Here is a 12,126-nt window from a genome sequence, read left to right as displayed (position 1 = left end):
ATTCCATAATCAGGAGTGTGGGTTGCCTGATTATACTGTTGGAACAAAATCATGTTCTTAGCTTCATATTTCTGCTTAAAAATGATGACTTTAGCTTTTGAGAACAGTGGTGTTTTCCACCAGACTGGCAGAATTTTAAAAAAAAGTTCCTGCAAAGGAAATCTAAAGATAGAAATTATGCATAGATTCCCCTCTTAAAGGGAGAGGTCTTGGTAAAAACAACCCAAAAGTGAGAACAATCAAAGAGAAATCTGCACAAAAATACCCCCCCCCCTTTTATAAGGTTCAAGGCCTATAAAGGACCATTAATCTTGAAGACACAATTTGCATTCAGTTTGGGGGCAGTGTGACTTCTACAGATCCATTAATTATTAGTGATTTAATGGTTGAGGTTGGATATTTTCTTTTGCCATAGTCTATTTGCCATATTGCTATTTGCAGATTTTTATATTTTGTGATTATTACTAAAAGTGTATGAACAGTAACCCATTATTCATCAGCATATTAGCTATAGCACTTAGACTTATATACCACTTTACAGTGCTTCGCAGCCCTTTCTAAGCGGTTTACAGAGTCAACATATTGCCCCCACAATCTGGGTCCTCACTTTTCCGGAAAAGATGGAAGGCTGAGTCAACTTTGAGACTGTTAGGATCGAACTCCTGGCAGTCATCAGAATTAGCTTGCAATACTGCAGTGTAACCTGTGGTGGGTTCCTACCGGTTTGGCCAAACCGATAGTGGTTTGGTGGTCTGGGTCTCTGGAACTGGCAGCACCTAAAGCCAGCCATGCCCCTGAACCAGTTCTCCCGGCAGCACCATAGCCGCTGCCATCTTGTTTTTTGCTTCTGTGCATGCACAGAGCAATTTTTATTGCATTGCGCATGCGCACACAGCATGCATTGTGCATGCACACACGTATGAAATGTGCGTCCAGCGCCCACGTGCCACACACCCACGAGCAAACCGGCAGTAGTGACTGCCGGAACCCACTCTTGAATGTAACCACCATGGCTGTTTCCTTTCATTTGAAATTCAGATTGAAGCTAGGTTTCTCATTTTGAGACCCTCAGGTTTGCCAAGACCATGACTCCCAAAATTGTTAGCCAACATGGTCAACAGGATGGCAGTTCTAGAAGATACAATTCCAATACAGCTAGGAGACGTAACATTATGTTTATAAGCTTGCACAAAAATGCATCTATTAATATATTTCTTTATGATAGAATAATAAGAGGGACGTATCATCAAATTTATTAGTATCCTTTATACTCACAATGAAACAAATCAGCTACTTTTTTTGATGGGACCTGGTCGTCTCTGCAGCACTTTGGAAGGATGGTAAATTTTTTTGCATCTTTTGTCAGGGGAAATTGAGCATTAAGATGCTGAAGCTAGTCCACTGTCTTGAGGTGACTCTAGATTATTGTCTGGTTGCTATAGTAACTCAGCAGGCCTGAATCATGGAAGAGGTAAACACTTTGAAAAGGCAAAAAAATCCTTATTTTCCATCACTGGTGCCAGGAGTAACTAACCTCTTCCAGGAGACACTTTTAATCTCGGGCAAAATACATATCCTGTATCAGTAAGTTAAAGGTAAAGGTAAATGTTCTCCTCGCAGATTTGTGCTAGTCATTCCCCACTCTAGGGGGCAGTGCTCATATCCATTTCAAAGCTAAAGACCCAGCACTGTCCAAAGACGTCTTGTGGTCTTGTGGCTGGCATGACTAAATGTCGAAAGCACACAGAACGCTGTTACCTTCCACCAAAGATCGTTCCTATTTTTCTACTTGCATTTTTACATGCTTTCTAACTGCTAGGTTGGCAGAAGCTTGGACAAGTAGCGGGAGCTCACTCCGTTATGTGGCACTAGGGATTCGAACCTCCAAACTGCCGACCTTTCGGATCGACAAGCTCAGCATCTTAGCCACTAAGCCACAGCATCCCTATATAAGTAAGTTAGTAGTAGGCTAACGTTTCAAAATCATGTGATACCACTGAGACAGATGTGAGCTTTCGTACGGTTTACATATTTTCAATACTTATTGAACAACCAAACATTGATTAAATAAACTAAGCCTATGGAGAGAAAGGAAACCAAAGTAAAAATGATCTATACAAGAGGAATCCAATCCTTAAACGTCTAATTCAATCTAAAACACGGAGAAACATATTGCTCTATTTTTCCTCATTTTTAGAATACTAAAATACTAAAACGTTTCAAGAAAATTGGATAGGAAACACATATCTTGATTCTGTTCGTGAACACTGGAGGATTAATACAGCTCATCTTTAAGGAATGAACCCTTTGTGGAATTGGCAGATTGAAGATGGCCTCGTGCCAAAGGGGTGGTGGCAGCAGCAGCGTGAAGTCAATTTTGATTTCTAGAAAGCAGACTTCGGGCTTCATTTCTGGAAATCCTACAGTCTGAATGCTATTGAAATGCCACGTAACTTAAAGAACATGTGCCTTTAAAGAGCAGAACTCTGTCTGATCTTCTCGGTTCTATCACTGTGTTTTGAAGTGCCGTGTCTTTATTTAAAGGAAACAGTGGTCCTTGTGAATAATTCATAGGCCTTTCCCAGGCTGTGAGACAGATGTCTCTAACTGCTGATTGAACTAAGATTGCAGATAGATTGCCTTTTATCAGGATATTTTTCCCCTTCCTGGAATTCAAATCCTGATCGCTTCGCTGTCGTTGTGTTTTTTAATGAGTAACTTTGCTGCAGATCCACGCTAGCATTTTCTCTTCCTAAAACGTATAATTTAGCCATAATAGTAAGCTATAGCAGAATTATAGTGATTTGAAAGCTGATATAATCTCTAACATTTTTGTTTTGTTTTAACTTACTAAACTTTTTGTTTCTAGCTCCAAAAAAGGGTTCTTCGCTTTGATAATTGGGTCAATGGATTTAAAGCTAGTAAAACATCTACTAGAACAGCTAATATATCCCAAATGTGTGTCAAGATTTTTAAAGAGGAGGAAGTTAGGAGGAATAAATTATCCATTTAGTTCAGTCAACCAAGAATGTAGGTGAGGTACAGTAAAAAAACAACAACACATTATTAGTAATATCATGATCATAATGAGGTTGGAGGAGATTGCAGTGATCTATATATTAGAATTGAGCGCTTTAAATTGAGTGACCAAGTTCATATTTGCTCTGAAGTCTGAGAACGTATTAAAACATATACTCAGAGCAGTAGAGTGGTGTTCTGACCTAGGCTTCCCAAGATCTTGAGGAAGACTTCTCGTCCTGATAAAGCCTCTTTTAATTAGGTGAAAATGAATTCCTCTCCAGCAAAGTCCCAGCAAACATTCTTTCATTTCACAGACCTTTATCAGGCTTGGAGTGAGTGTTGCCAGGCCAATATCTTCCAAACGCCATGCTGTAAGCAGCAATTACTTGGCAAGAAGTCAGGAACAGACCTTCACACTAATGAATTGAACTAATTGTCTCCTGCAAACCCCCCTCCCCTTTCGCTCCTCTTTATTCCCTATGGGAGGGACCATCCACCATCCACCTGTGCCTTTATTCTCCAGTCGGCCCTTGTTCCTTAGCTGTTCCCTTCTATTGGCAGCTCTGCGCATGCGCACATTGGGAACAGGCTCCAGCTGTTCTTCTGCCCCACTGATCTTCGACTCCGAAGGCAGCTGATAACTGTCAGATGGCCCTGTCCCCATCTCTGCCTCCGATGTAGAGCACTTGTCATTGTCTTCCCCAACCTCCAGGACTGGCCCATGTGCCTCCTCAGCCTCCTCACTTTCTGAGTCTGCTACCAGCTCCGCTGGCTGCTGGCAGGCCACCGCAAGTGATTAAGGCATTGAAGGAATTTCCATCGAGTTGATTTATGACCATAACTGAACATGGAATTATGGTTGTAAATCATGCCAGTTATTAAGAGGTCACCAAATAATCATGCCTGATTTTATGACCTTTTTGCAAGTGAATCCATTATCTGCAATGGGTGGGTGTTTTTTTTTTCTTTTCTGGAAACTGGGAGGTGTTTTTTGTTTTTTTGTTTTTGGCTGAAAACTGCCATTTTCTGCCAAAATATTTAAATCATGATTATGTGATTGTGGGACGTTTCAGATGGCTATAATGGGGCTGATTGCTGAGTACTCAAAATGTGATTAAATGACCATGGGAGGAAGAGCTCAGAAATTCAAATCCAAATCATAAATAGCCGGCAAAGGCCCTTCATAATTTTGAATGGTCGCTAAACAGTCGGTTGTAAGTAGACTACCTGTAATCCAGTTTTTAAAAACTTCACTCATATATAGAAAATGTTGCCTGGAATGGCGTCAAACTGTGTGGCTTTCAATAAAGTATAGTAAGTGTTTCTGTTTCTAAGATCTCATTTCCAAATGTTTAAGCAATGTTTAAGTGTTCCTTATTCCATTTGCTCAGAGAAAGTCAGAGGACAGAGAAATATTTTTTAAAGAATCTAGAGAGATGTGCAATATATGTATCTATCTCCATTTTCTACTGCACCTTTTTATTGATGGATTGATGTTAACTGACCAATCCTTTGAAGGGGGAAATGCCAGACTCTAAAATTTGGACTTATTGTATGCCTTGAACATTTTGCTCTGAGAATTCTGGGACAAGAGTGGTGTTTCCTTTTCATCCGTTTGATTTAAAAGGGAAAAGAAAAAAGAAATGAAATGATTACCTTTCCAGGTACCCTGTCTGTTCCATTCTTCTCCATGTTTCATCTGCTAAGAATCAAGCCAGCTCCTAACTTTTAGACCAGGGGTTTCAAACTCAAGTAGTCACGTGACATATCATGACTTTTCCCCCTTTTGCGATACCGGGGATGGGCGTGGCCAGCTCGTGATGCATCGAGCCCGGCTGCGAATTTGACACCCTTGTGTTAGACCATCTGTGGCTCACTCGGTGTGGTTTTGTTTCTTGGTGGTTCAGATTAGGCTAAACTTTGAATTTCTTTTTAATGAAATTATTATTTTTTGTTTATAACAAAACTAATCTTAAGTCTGTTCAGGGGTGGGCTTTAAAATTTTTAGCAGGGGGTTCTCTGCCCGGTTGCTGGGTGGGTGTGGACATAGTGGGCGTGGGCTAGTCAGCCTCCTGCACCATGGCAGGGGGGGGCATTTTTGCCCTCCCTGGCCCCAGGGGTATAACTCAAGCCTCTGGGAGGGCAAAAACAGCCTTCCAAGGCTCTGGAAGCCCTCTGGAGACCAGAAACAGGCCAGTTTCCGGCCTTCCCAAACTTCCGGTAGTCCTGTTTTTCTCTCTCCCTGAGCCTCTGCATGCGCCCTGCACTTATCTGCATCCAAAATGGGCCACATGGCGACTCCTGGGAGGGGAAGGGTGGGGTGGGCAGCGCCAGCCAGGAGTGGGTTTTGGGGGTTCTCTGAACTGCACAGAATCTTAGCTAGAGGTTCTCCCGAATGCCTGCAGAGCCCCATCTCTGTTCCTTCAGGAGGCCAGCGAGTATCACACTTTCATTCTCAAAGCAACCTAAATAACTCTTGCAGGATTCTGAGCTTGGCCACTGTAATTTTTAGGATATGATCCTTTCAGATTCTAAAATAAATGCAACCAAACTCTTACTGATGACATGATAAGGATTCTGTTGGCTGCTGAGCTCTATAATATGCATCATTAAAGATGTTAAAATACAGTTTTTCCCATTTGTGTTTGGTAGCAGTCTATAGAGGAAGATGTCATATCTATTGAAATTCCCTTTTGATATATATAATCGTTTATATGTAATAATAAATAATAACTCTGCTTTTTATTTTACTTCTAACTTTTAGTTTTTAGTTTAGTTTGCTCTTGACTCTCATTTTAATTTTCCATTTATTAATTTATTTATATGCTTTTATTATGTAAAATGTTTTTTACATATGCGTATTTATATATTTTACATATATGTGTTTATTATTATGCTGTTGTAAACCACCAAAGTGACTTGGTTGAGCTGGTTGGTGAAGAAATTTAATAAATTAAAACAAAATATCACAATAGTTTGTGTGCGATAGAAAATAAAACGACCATTATGAAAGCTCCTTACTTCCCCAAATGTCTTTCCATCATTGCTGAACCAGGAAGCAGTGCACATGATGGATGTAATTTTTCCCCTATGGGTATAGTAGAGATAGTTATGTTTTTAATATGTACTCCCTCGCTTCCAATTCCAGGCTGACATCTTGAAATAAACTAAAGGATGCTTTTCAGGCATTGTGAGCTGGGATGGAGCATTGAAGAGTTGGTGGAAATGTTCCTACAGCCGACTCTTGCCAATTTATTTATCAGGAACTGAAGCATGATGCTGGACGTGGTATATGTTAAGTCCCCAGACTTTTCCATTTAAATATCATCTGCCAGCAATCATCCCTTACATTTCATGAATTACCTTTGCTTTTCCTGTAGCTTTTCATTATACATCTTATTGTCAATATTCATTGTACTTTACTTCCCAACAAGAAAAGAAGGTGAATTCTTTTCCTGAAGTTATTGTTTAAAAATTGGACACGAGGGAGGTAGGAGTTAGGCTAATCTTTATTTTAGCTGTATATTTCTAGTGGCGTTGGTCTGGGGACTAGCAACATATGTGGAAGGGCTGCACTTAAGCCTTTTTTAAATTAGAAGAAAGGAGGGTGAGCAGAACTATGGAGGTTTCTAACATTAATCGCATAGTGAGAAAATAAACCCCACCAAGCTAGAATCTGGATAATCAGACAAAAATTGCCATGATGACAGATCCAGAACAGACAAAGAGAATTCCTTTTCCATGCAAGGCATAGTTCAGTGATCACAAGATATAATAATGGCTAAAAGGAGGCATTAGATAAACCCATGGAAGGTAAAATGATCTGTAGCTGCTGTTCATATTGACTAGATGCTAGCTCCAAAATCAGAGATAGCGTGTTTATGAATACCAATTTGTGCAGGTGTACAATTCATGTTAAAGGGTTTCAAATGACAGAGCTTGGGAAGAGCTAGACAGCTTCAAAATATTGCCACCAGTCACAGGTATCATTGCAGTCATTATTAATAGATGTCACTTGGTCAGGTTTTTTTCATCCTCTATTTCAGCGATCACCAACTGGTGGCCCATGGACCACTGGTGGTCTGCGAGAAAGTGTTGGTGGTCTGCAGAAAAATCTGTGCATTTTCTATATTGCACTAAATTATGGATCCTCAAACTACGGCTCCTGAGCTGGATACGGCCCGCTGAAGCAATTACTCCCACTTGCTAATGGGATGGCGTCCTTCAGGCACTTAGCTTGGATGCCTGTTTAGTAGATCCAGGCCCTTCCCTCCCTCCCTCCCTCCCTCCCTGGGAGTCCAGGTGCTTCAGTGAGCAGTGTGCAAAACTTCAGCTGGACTCCTGGAAAAACAGAGTTTACAGGGGGCTGATCCAGGCTATAAGACAAACATTCATTCTTGTCCGTATTTGAGATTCCTAGCTGCAATGGGCAGCAAAGCTAGGGTTGATCCCGGGCACTTCTCTCCACTAACAGGCAGTCAAGCTAAGTGCCTGAAGGACCCCATCCCATCACTTATTAATATTAGTGGTCGACAGGATTTAAAATTATTAATTTAGTGGTCCCTGAGGTCTGAAAGGTTGGTGACCCCTGCTCCATTTGTCTCAACCAATAAAGACTAGAGGTTGTTTGTATATGGCTATCATGGTTAACAGTATCCAGAAGAAAAGGAATTTGGTTGTATCCTGCATGAGAGATGGCCAAAAGAATTATATTGAGAACTTAGATAAGTGATATTGTTCCAGATGTTAAGAAACAGCTTTGGGGATGTTTAACTTATCTGTCTTGAAAAAGGCAATATTGTCTACTAATCAAAGGGTGAAGCAACACATTCTACTTTGGTTGAAATAGTAACGTTATTTTATTATATTGTTCTTACCTTACCATAATAGTCTATGGTATAATCAGTGATTACTGATGAATTTAATACAAGTGGTAGATTTTTTTTCTCTTTCCTTAGTCTTTTACTTATCCTTCTTCTTTATAATTTTGTTTTGTAATTTAAGGACTATTTTGTTTATTTTTTAGTGTATTGTATCTACATTTTGCATTGCTTCTGAACTAAAATAAAAAAAATAAAAAATGAATTGATTCACTTATAATATCTGAATGCTTAGAACCCCTTAGAATTTGATGTTCATTCGCTAAGTTGTGTCTGACTCTTCATGACTCCATGGACCACCTGCTTCCCTGTTCTCCCTTGTCTCGCAGAGTCTGCCCAAATTCATGTTCATCCCATCAATGACACCAACTAACTATCCTCTGCCTTCTCCTTATTTATTTATTTATTTATTTATTTATTTATTAGAATTTATAGGCCGCCCTTTTCCCTGAGGGGACTCAGGGCGGCTTACATAAAATAAGGCGGGGAGGATACAGACAATAGACACAAACAATACATAGAAGTAAAATAGTAAGCAACATTCATTCATCATTCGGGTGGGGACAAGTTATCTTTATCCCCAGGCCTGACGGGCTAGCCAGGTCTTAAGGGCTGTGCGGAAGGTCTGAACGGTGGTGAGGGTACGAATCTCCACGGGGAGATCGTTCCAAAGGGTCGGAGCTACTACTGAAAAGGCTCTCCTCCGTGTAGTTGCCAGTCGGCACTGACTGGCAGATGGAACTCTCCCTTTGCCTTCAATCAGTGGTGGGATTCAAAAAGTTTTACTGCCAGTTCTGTGGGCATAGCTTTGTGGGCGTGGTGTGGCTTTGTGAGCATGGTACGGGAAGGTTACTGCAAAATCCTCATTCCCTCCCCACCCCAACGGAGCTTTTTTCCAGCTCCGTTCCCCTGTTCAGGGCACCAAAAGAAGATCAGCTGGGAGGCAGCAGGGGCGGGGCCAGCCTATTTGCCGGTTCTCTGAACTACTCAAAATTTCCGCTACCGGTTCTCCAGAACTGGTCAGAATTGGTTGAATATCACTCCACCTTCAATCTTTCCCAACATCATCTCTTTTCCAATGAGTTCTCTTTTCTCATTAAGTGACCAAAGTATTTGAGCATCACCCCTTAGAATTCCCCATGGTTCTACTATGACCCAATCACACTGGTTGAAGCAATGTGGATCTCAAGATGGTTTTTGCTTTCTTATGTAGTATTACAGTTAAGATAATTGGGTTAAGAGAATCCAGATTGAAACTCCTACATTTTTTGAAGTTTGGGCCAGTCATTGTCTAACATGGCCTTTGTGAGAATTAAATAGTGGAGAAAAGAACAATTTACCCCTCCTTCTAGGTTTTATGGATGAGAGGGACAATGGGAAGTTCTAAACTATTTTCTACTCCATTATTTTCCCCTTGAACAAGAAAATCCCAACCATTAAATATTTTTCATAGGAGAGAAAACTCATTGATATATTTTCTTACTCTCCCATCTTGCTGATATAATAACAGAACAGAATAACATAGTTGGAAGGGACCTGGGAGGTCTTCTAATTCAATCCACTGCTTGGGCAGTAAACCCCGTACCTTTTCAGACAAATGGTGGTCCAATCTGTTCTTAAAAATATCCAGTTTTGGAGCACCCACAACTTCTGAGGAAAGCCATTCCACTCATTATTTGTTCTAACTATCAGAAAATTTCACTTTAGTTCTAGGCTGGTTCTCTACTTGAATAGTTTCCATCCATTGCTTCTTGTCTTGCCTTCAGGTGCTTTGGCCAATAGATTGACCCACACTTTTTTGTAGCAGCCCCTTAGATATTGGAATGCTGCTATATAGTCCTTCTTTTCATTAAACTAGACATACTCAGTTCCAGCAACTGTTCTTCATATGCTTTAGCCTGCACTCCCCTAATGAGCACCCCAGATGTGGATAAACTGTAGGATGATATAATGGTGTTTATCCTTGTCTTCTTTTTAATGCCTTTCCTAAATAATTCATAATGTTTTGTCTTTTCCCTGGCATGGTGTATTTTTTTTCCAGTCTCCTTCCTCTTTTCGTTCTAATAAGTTGATAGCTTACAAAGACCCTTTCAGTTGGAATGCACACACCCCCCCCAGGATGATTAATTTATTTTGCGGGCTGATAAGATTGCTGCTCTGCTGCATTCTGCAGTCCGTCTCACTATGTTCAGTGAATCTTGCCTCTCTATAATAGTTTGTAGGGATGTGACTTTGAAGAGGGAAATATGCCTTTTCTACTTTTAAGTCAGCTCATCTGGAATAAATTTTATTTATTTATTTGAAACATTTGCGTGTCTTCGCTCCTTGGAGTTGGGTTGATGCATATGCAAATAGAATGACTTAGCCAACTGAATGTTGTCCTATACCATGAAACAATGACATTGACAATAAAATGAAGATGAACTAAAAGTAAACAGGCTAGATATCTTATAATTTAAAATGGCCAAAGAAGTAGCAGCCTTATACTCAAATTCAGGAGTATCAAACTCCAGACCTGCATGGATATGGCCAGGAGTGGGATTCTACCGGTTCGAACCGATTCGGATGAATTGGTAGCTCCAACTATCATCTGATGAAGCGGACAGAATCCAAGAGAATCATCTTGATTTGGTTTCAGAAATTATTTGGTTAAACGGTGACAGTTGCATAGAGCTGGATCAGCATTTTTTGTTGATGATGATGATTTCATCGGCACCATTTTCTTGGCTGGGATTGTTTACATTTTTATTTGTTTTTGGTCATGAGCAATTTGGGCTTGGCAGATCATAGCAGGTTTTGTATTTCGACTTATTAAAATATATTTTGCTTTAAAATGGTATTCTTCAGTGAGTTTTCCCTTTGAGCCTCTTTTATAAGTAGACTTTTGTAGATATCAAATGAATATTTGGGCTCCTTTTAAAGAATATGTTTGCTTTTCTATTGTAGGTTTAAATAAAACTTAATTTAAAGGATTGCGAGTTATATAATCATATTTTGGGATTCCATTTATCTAGCGTTTGTTTTTTTTCTGAAAAACCTTTTCTTTGCCATACTGTGAACTGTGCAGCTAAACTGAAATATTTTGAAGATTTTCATGTTAGTCTCTTTCTCTTTTTTTTCCTGGGGCAGGTCATTTTTGTTCAAGTTAATCCAGGTGAAACTTTTACCATAAGGGGTGAAGATGGAACTCTTCAATGCATTCAAGGTAAGGAAGATTTTGAAGGACAACAATTTTGTTTCATGCTTCATTTTCTTGAGTGTTCATTTGTGATATTGATAATGAATTCCTGTTGACATTGACCCACAAAGCTCAACTATGTTAAAGGTTTTCACCTTGCAGAGTGCTGAAAAAACCATCTGGATAATCTGCAGCTCATATAGGTACACATTTTTTTGAGCCTTGCCTTTTCGTTTTGAACCTAATAGCTTAAAACATTTTCCAACATCCATTCAATAAATTATGATATCTAAGACAATGGAAGACATCCGGAAAGAAAAATTTTAGTGATACGGATTTGCACTATAACACAAGATTGTTTTTTTAAAAAAGAAATCAGATTTTTACAGGCAGAGGCTGGGAAGAAAACTGTTGAGATAGCCTAATTCTGATTTTGAAACATCGTGTAGGAGGTTAACTTTTGGAACTTTTTTTCTTTATCTTAGTTTTGTCGCTATCACCTTGAATTTTCTGTTGTGTGTACTGCCCTTGTTTAAACAGACCAGATACCTCATGGATGGGTCTGACTCTGTCTGCAATTTGTTGTTTCAGAAACCCTTTGAAGTCTTTGATTCTCTATCATATTGTGGTAGTGATATAGAAGTCACAACAAGGGGTAGTGGGGTGGATTTTTTTTTAAAAAAAAAACGAAAGAACAATCTAAATGAAGCTGGGGGTTATATTGACTCAGAGTTAAAGTAAGTACAATAATTCACACATATCAATACATTTTGGGAGAGTAACCCAAAGCATAGCATGGAAAGTCTCCATTTAAGCATGGCATTCTATATTGAAGTGTTTTGATTTAGGCTTAGTGTAGCCTGTAATAGAGCAATATTTCCAGACCTCTTCCATTTGGGGATTTGAAGGATTTAAAGGAATACACCTTCTGTTTAAATAGCCAATGAAGTCATGAATCCATCCATCCTTCACTTTTTATGTAGGTGTCTCCATCATCATCCTTGAGTCCCCCCCCCACTTTTTGGTGTTAATTAAAAAACAATAAAC

General features: G+C 39.6%; 1 protein-coding gene across 1 annotated transcript in view; it reads left to right on the top strand.

Annotated features, from left to right (window-relative positions):
• Nucleotides 1-12,126, top strand: part of FNDC3B (fibronectin type III domain containing 3B) — a 327,048-nt gene that overhangs the window by 89,889 nt on the left and 225,033 nt on the right. Inside the window, exon 3 of the mRNA XM_087725242.1 lies at nt 11,031-11,106. Coding sequence (XP_087581368.1) covers nt 11,031-11,106 — 76 coding nt within the window. The remainder of the gene's footprint in view (nt 1-11,030; nt 11,107-12,126) is intronic.

This window comes from Thamnophis sirtalis, unplaced genomic scaffold (assembly GCF_051295495.1).
Source record: "Thamnophis sirtalis isolate CommonGarterSnake01/CBP01778 unplaced genomic scaffold, rThaSir2_p1.2 scaffold_11, whole genome shotgun sequence".
Lineage (NCBI taxonomy): Eukaryota > Metazoa > Chordata > Lepidosauria > Squamata > Natricidae > Thamnophis > Thamnophis sirtalis.
This window is presented reverse-complemented; position numbering and strand designations above follow the sequence as displayed.